General features: G+C 43.3%; 1 protein-coding gene across 1 annotated transcript in view; it reads left to right on the forward strand.

The window, feature by feature from the left end:
• The window catches only part of PDE6D (phosphodiesterase 6D), a 34038-nt gene extending 26723 nt beyond the window's left edge, over nt 1-7315 (forward strand). Inside the window, exons 2-5 of the mRNA XM_017810812.1 lie at nt 11-99; nt 3271-3396; nt 4210-4315; nt 6695-7315. Of these exons, the coding sequence (XP_017666301.1) occupies nt 11-99; nt 3271-3396; nt 4210-4315; nt 6695-6776 (403 nt within the window). The 3' untranslated portion in view covers nt 6777-7315. The remainder of the gene's footprint in view (nt 1-10; nt 100-3270; nt 3397-4209; nt 4316-6694) is intronic.
• Nucleotides 7316-7643: the final 328 nt, after the last annotated feature.

A 7643-nucleotide genomic window follows, 5' to 3' on the forward strand; every position in this document is an offset into this window, starting at 1 on the left:
TCCCAATCAGAAATTGGATGAACCTTCGGGATGCAGAAACAGGGAAAATCCTCTGGCAAGGAACAGAAGATCTGTCTGTACCTGGAGTGGAGCATGAAGGTACTGTGTGACTTTATTGTGCATCTTGGGGCTGGGTGGTGCTGCATTTCTGGGTCACCTGAGGTATAAACATACCCCTACTCTGAAGGACAGATGTCATCTTTGGGCCAGTCATATCACCTCACTGTGTCTCAGATTTTCCTCACATATTAAAAAGGAACCCTCATCTCCATCAGAGGAGGCTGGGGAATTAATTAAAACATACTCTGGCCTGAGATTAATGCCCATTGTACAAGGAATTGTTTAGACCTTATCTGGTGTGCAGTTCACTCATCCATCTAGAAGATGGATGACTGCAACCTGTAACAGATGCAGAGGAGAGCTATTAGGAGAAGCCACTGAAAATATTATGGATGGGAGGATAGTCGTCCTTTGGAGAGCAGAGGAAAGAAGCCATTCTTGTATGGCTTAGCAAGAAAAGAAAGCTGAGGTGGATAGGTTATGTTCAATAAATAGGCTGAGAAAGGCGAGAGGCATCCAGCAAAGGGGGATAATCTGACTGTGAGTTAAAAGAAGGTGCGAGGAAATGCAGTTCTGGTACAGTCCTGCAACAGAACCAATGAGGGCAGTCAGAATAATTGTTTTAAAATGAAGGCCATGTGTGTCTTAAAGTCATTATATAGTACTTTTGTGCGTGTATGTTTTGTGGCTATTCAGGACAAATCACAGGCTAAACACAGCAAACAAAGAACCAAATATATAGCAGAGTGAATAAAATGTATTTCCTTTAAACAGAACTTCTATTTTCTTTTTAAGTATGACTTCTATTTGATTTAAGTACAGATTTCTTTATAAAATGAACTCTTAAGTTTCAACTCATGATACTGTATTACTGCCTTAACTTACTATTACCACTTAGATGAAATAAAAACAATATTAATGTGGTATTGGATTGCTGCTGAAGCCTTAACATTAAGCTGCCTTAAGTAGTGAAAATCACTGCCTGAGCACCTGAAACTGGAATTAATCATCTAAACCAGCTTTTGACAGCAGGAGCTTTTCCCGTCAACTCAATTCAGTGACAGGGCATTCAAAACTGGGAGGCAATTTGGGAGATGCAAATCTGTGAAGTTTAGTTTCTTCCAATATGCAAGCAGATCTTGGAGTAAGCTGCTGAGGTGTAGCACTTACAGAATCCCGTGTTGTTCCCAGTCGCCACAGCCAGCTTCCATTCGTGAAATACAAATAGTCCTTTCATGGTTTAAGCAAAGTTGTAGTCTGAAATGTAAAATCAGTTTGGCTAAGATAGCTTGCTTTCTCATGTCTCAATATTTAAGGTAGCTTTATTAAACTATATGGAAACATAATGATATGGATATTTTAATTGAATTGCAGTTTCTAACTAAGTACAGTTGGACCCAAAATGACTTGCTTGATAAATAAGAAATGTATCATTTCTAATCTAATCAGCATAAAGCATCTGACTAAATGTATGTTAGCTGTGTAAGTGCTTAAATAAATGTGCAGGTGTAGAATATCCTCAAGTTAACCAAAAGCAGTAGTAAATTTAGGATTAAGTCTATGCTTACCTGTATTCCAGCATGTCTTAAAATGGACCTAACTGATGAGAATCAAACTTCTTTCTTTCCTGTCTTTTTAATAGAAAAAAGGAGAAATAAAAGTAAAATGAGTTTTAAGTAAATAATTTCAGTTAAATTTTCTGCTTAATGGTATAAATATAAATTAAAATCTCTTAAATAAGTTATTTAAAGACTACACAGTGCTACTTGTATTCAAAGTAATCCTTTATTTTGTAGTTTTACAATATTAAAGCAGACACACTCAGCAATCTGTCTTGGGGATGAAAGAAATGTAATTACTAAATTGCAGAATAGTTTTAATGAGCCATTTTGCACTAAACTGCAGAAGGACATTTATCATAACAGACTGTAGTCTGTACTTGTGAGTAAAGGCTGGTGCCATGCAGATTTCTATGCTGAAAAAAAAGAACCCTAAAAATAATTAGAGAGCTTTTACATTTAACACTCTTCCCTTACACTTTTAATTTCTTCTTTTTTCTTTTTTTTTTTTCTAACCAACTGTGGGCTGTGTGCTTCTCCATGGGATAGGATGCTGCCTTACATTCCCTAACCCTCCAGCTCTTGAGATTGGTTTCATATCAAGGTCCTACTCCATTAAACTGCTCTACGTTAGATGGATTTGCCTGGGGTTTGGTAGACTCTTCTTTTTATTAAACACCAGCCTGCTCTCTCTTCATGGATGTTTTTATATGTTTTCCATTTAGGAACAGTTTGGCTCATAAAGCACATGCCAGCTGTATTCCCTCCCCTCTTTATTTCTAATAAATTTACGTGAAACATTCTCTAATATGCAGGAAGGATTATGCACAATCACACCACTGAAACACGACAGGCTTGGGAGGTTTTTACTATATTGACTCTCCACCATATTCTCCTGATTAGGACCTTTTAGCATATTAATCAGTGCTCCCAAGCTGTCCCTTCTCTTACTCCTCCACCTCTACAAGAAAATAATTTTGTGAAATATCTACAAGGTACAGTTTGCCACTTGGTGTCTCACCCACTGCAAGGGCCCAGAAACCTGGATTGCCAAATTGCTCTCTTAAACTCTCTAGTGTGGTCCCAGCTTTACAGCCTGAGTAGGTCTCAATGTGTCAGGAACAGGCATTTTGTGTACTTCTACAGGACAACTTCCCAGAGCTCTGAGGTGGCTCAGGAAGTGCTGCTGGGCTGAGAAACACCCCTTTGTGGTTCTCTGGGGATGCACAGTGTGAAAGGGAAGGAAAAGTGGGAAGGGCTCACAGGTTTGGTGTGCTAAGCAGCCCTTTGGCTGCCTGTGATCTTCAACACACTTCCTAAAGTAAAAATTTAAGTTGCATCTCATATTTCAACTTGAAAAATTATGGGATTTAGTAACAAACAACTGAACCAGGAGACTGAGAGATCAGTGTTGTATCCCTGGTTCTGTCCCAAGTTTAAAATTCCTGGCTCTGGGCAAGGTATTAACCTGTTTGCATCTTGGATTTCACTCTTGCAAATGTAAAAACAAAGTCCTTTGTGTTTGCATTTCTCCTGCTGCTATGATCTTGTACTAGCACTAATCATTATTTCAAAGTGCAGAAAAATAGTACCTGCAGCAGCTGGGTTTGTTTTATTGTGTCCAAATAATGCTTCTTTATCTGTTTCACAGCTCGAGTTCCTAAAAAAATCCTGAAATGCAAAGCAGTGTCTCGGGAGTTAAACTTTTCCTCAGCAGAACAAATGGAAAAATTCCGACTGGAACAGAAAGTTTATTTCAAAGGGCAGTGTCTAGAAGGTATGGATGTGCTCTGTGTGCTGCAGCACAGGGACTGACCCAGTGTGGTGGGGATTAGAGAAACTAAAATGGGTTGGACATGGTGATTTTAATTTTTCAGAGTAGACTGAAGCACTCATCTTGTCAGGACTAATGGGCCACAGTATTAGGGATTGCTTTTCATAAGTGTGTTAACACTTTGTTATGTAAACAAAAAAGCTGGGTAATCATGCCTGAGGGCATAAATCCACCACAAGCTGCCTGAGGCAAGGAAACAGGTTATTTCAGAGTCCCCTATTACTGGAATTCCTGCCTCTTCCTCAGAATGCTGGCCACTGCCAGGCTGGAGCCTCTGGTTTACCTGGGCTAAGGCAGTGCCACCACCTTTTTTTGCCTCTGACTCCACGTCTGACTCCACATCTGACCCTGCTGACTCTTAATCTGGGCTGGAGGAGGGGCAGATAAAACACTGATCCCTGTGTCTTCTGGGCAACCAGTTGCACACTTAATCTCAACTGGATCGGAGGGATGTCTGCAAGGGGAGGAGTGTGGTTTCCCTATTCCCAATTAGGTGTGATGAAATTTCCACTGAATGCTAAGGAAGTGGTGTGACCTAATCAGTACCATCAGCTATTCTAGAAAGGGAGTATCTGCTCTAAGAGGAGGGCAGGGTTCAGTGCAGCTTAAACTGTACAAAGTAATTTAAATGTAAAATGTTGGCAGCACAGCAGGACAGTTTAGGGAGTTCCCCAGCCTGTTGGATGAAAAGCAAAAGGACCATTTGTGGATTTTATCGTCTCTCAAATGCCTCTGGATCTTCTTTTTACTTTGCAGAATGGTTCTTTGAATTCGGTTTTGTGATTCCTAACTCCACAAACACTTGGCAGTCCTTGATAGAGGCAGCACCTGAATCACAGATGATGCCAGCTAATGTTTTAACGTGAGTGCCTTGGCCTTGCAGAATCTGAGAGCAGGCAAAGCAAAAGCAGTGTGTGGCATTTCCTTGGGGGCCACAGTGGGAACGAGGAGAGGGAACTGCTACCAACTCTGAATCACCTCACGACTGTTAGTTGTTGAGAGATAAAAGAGGCTAAGCTAACCTCATTACCTTCCTTCCCATAGGTCCAATTTGCATTAATATAGTAGTAAAGGTTTGGAGAAAGTGGAACTGATCCTTTTTTAGAGTTGCTTAATTTTTTTGAAAGGGGAACCATGAAAGGATTTCAAAATGTTTTCCAGCTTAATACCCCTTACATCCAGGGTTAAAAATAACCCAGCATATGTCTGGGCCATTTTCAAGTCAGCTATTGATCACTGACTCTTGTCCAAGATGGTTTTATTTGTGCAATATATCAGCTGTAGTAGCTCCTCTAGTATTCGTTTCATCACTGTACCATTCTGCTGAGCTTTGTGTCTCTAAATTGGCTTATACACCAGGCATTTAGTCACACGGAGTTCTGTCTGGGGGTAAAATACCCTTAACAGGTAGGAAACAGTCATTTTACAGGCACCTGTAGTAAGATTCACACACCTTCCTCAGGAAGGTCTGCTCCTGGCTGCTCTTCACACAAGGACTCCTGAGCAGGTCAGTGATCCCTCGGATGTGTCACAGGAACACATGCTGGGCATTGCCCTGAGTGTGAGCAGCAAGGCTCCAGCCTGGGTGGGATGATGGAAAAGGCTCCTGGAGGGAGGCCTCTGGGAAGGGTAACCACCCTCTCTGCAGTGCTAGATGGGTGCTGGCAGGCACACAGGGAGCACGCTGCCAGCACAGACAGAAGGGTTTGGGAATCCCGCTGCCAACAAGAGGCAGACTGGGAGCAGCAGGCTCACTGCAAGGTCACTGTGTCCTCTGGAGGACCTCCCTCTCCAGCATTTTCCCTCTGGCTCCCTGTCTGGAGGAAAGCCAGTTGCATAGAGAAGGCATCGGGATGGGAACTACCATCACTGATTTCCACTCCCAGCACATTCCAAAGAGAGGGTGGACTCAGGGGAGCATCAGTGTTCCAACAGTGCTCCTGGCACAGCCTGCTCAGAACCTCAGAGGTGCTGCACACCTCAGCTCCCAGAGCTGGTGGCTGTCAGTCGGTACAGGAGGAGCCAGATTTGGGAGTCAGAATAAAGAAACAAGCACACCTGACAAGTTGGTTTTGATCATCTCAGGAAATCAAGACATCCTCAGGACTGGGAATCAAGAGAGTCCAGTTCTCAAGTGACCTTGAGGATTTTCCCATGTCCCATTCTTTCCCTGAAGTATGTCCACTTGTAGTGGGCAGCCAAGATCTCTCTTCTGTTCAATGGAGGTGTCCTAAAGTAATTTTTGAGGCTTTTCACTAGAACCCCCAGCCCAAAGAAATCCAAAGGGAAATTTGTGGCCCTAAGAAATCAGCCTTTTTCAGCTGCCAGGACTTGGAGAACCCCTCACTTTCTGGTATTCCCAAAGACCTCATGTTTCTCTCAGTGTTCCCATAGCAGGAGACAGTGGAGATGTGATACTTGGTGCTAATCAAGGCACTGCACCGAGAGTTCCCAGGATGACTGACTATCAGATTGAGAACATTCCCTGACATTTGAGTTCCAACACGATCCATACCACAGCAAAATCCTTACACTCAGCAGGTGCAGCTTTCCCAGTGTTATACCAAGAGCCACAGTAGAGGTGGAGCTGCTGCTTTGGTGTTCAAGAGCCAGGTTATTTAGACATGGTCAGATCACACTGCTCAGGTGTCCAGGTGTTGTAATGGTCTCAAAAGTTCTTACTTTTGTCTACCAAAGTCTCCAAAGTCAGCAAGTTAAATCCTCAGAGTTTCTGTCACACCCAAATCCACATTTCCACTGCAGTTTGTATAAAATATGCTTGCATGTTTGTATTTAAGCACTTCTTGAGGGAAATGACATGTTAAATTGGGTGATGTAGCTTGCTCAGCACTAGAGGACAGAGATAGGGAATAAAAAAAGAATTCCGATTGGTTTCCACAATTCCTGCAGGAGAGAGGGGCCTTGAAGGTGCTGGGACTGCTAGTTTATTTTTAGCAACAGGAGTGAGCAGAAGTTTGCTGTCTGAGCACTCTGCAGCCTGAGCAGTACTGTGCCCAGAGAGGGGATGACAGGGGAGGGATGGATGGAGGGAACATTCCACATAGGAATGTGCTTGGGAGATCCTTCAGTCCTGACTGACCCAGGACACGGTGCTCGCTGCACTGTTGTGGGGTGGGTAAGGTGTGAGCCCAGGCGTGTGGGAACGTGGAGAGGAACAGCTGTTGTCCACTGTCTGTGTGTCCTTCTAACACCTCTCCTTTCTCCTCCTTTCCTCCCACAGTGGTAATGTTATTATAGAAACCAAATTCTATGATGACGATCTTCTCGTAAGCACTTCCAGAGTGAGACTTTTCTACGTTTGAGATGGGGCTTTTTGGAGATGTTTTAGTTTTCCTCCATGCAGTTCTTGGTGCAGAACCCCCTGACTATCCAGTGGAAGACACTCCTGTAGGCGGTGACCCTGGGGACCAGCTCAACGTGGGTTGTGACCTTTGCCCATCAGTTATTTTGCTTTCTCCTCTGACAAGACCAGACCAAACCCTCAGAGACGGGGCCATCTGCTCAGAGATGGGGAAGAGAGGCTGTCTCTGAACACAGGCAAACGATGGTCATGCAGAACCAATACTGTAAATTATGTTAGTCTCATCCTTTCTACTTTTCTGGACCCTGGTATAATCTCCCATTTCCACTCACACAAAACTCTCAATGCTTTTCTTTTGGGATTAAGTTAACCTTTTCATTTTTCTCATGTTGTAGGTTTTTATCCTTTTGCTGGATTTCTGTGTAACTGGTCCACACATCCTCTTACCTTGAACTTGTAAAATAGACTGTGATATCACCTAATGTAATTAAAACAAATTTCTCAATTAAAACATTCCTACCGTCCAAAGAAGGGAAGAAATGTTAGTTCTGTGTGTTTTCCTTTCTGTTACAAAAATACCTCTCAGTGGGCACAAGCTCCCATCACTCAAGCCAGCAGCACAGGGCTTTCCACAGTCCTGCCTCTTCCATACCCCCCATATCCTGGTTAAATTTCTCTTCCTCCAGCTGGCCATGTCGGAAAGGTGTCCTGACTGCTCTGACCAAGGCTTCTCCTTGGCCTCCCCTCTGTCTGTTAATCCCTCGTGGCATTTTGTCCCTTTGTCACCAGTTTTCAAGCAGCACCACACACTGTTCTGCTGTTTGAAGTGCCTGGGGACACTCAAAGCCCTCTGGAAAACCTGTGTTCC

The sequence above is a fragment of the Lepidothrix coronata genome, unplaced genomic scaffold, assembly GCF_001604755.1.
Source record: "Lepidothrix coronata isolate B3197 unplaced genomic scaffold, Lepidothrix_coronata-1.0 Scaffold29, whole genome shotgun sequence".
Taxonomy (NCBI): Eukaryota; Metazoa; Chordata; class Aves; order Passeriformes; family Pipridae; genus Lepidothrix; species Lepidothrix coronata.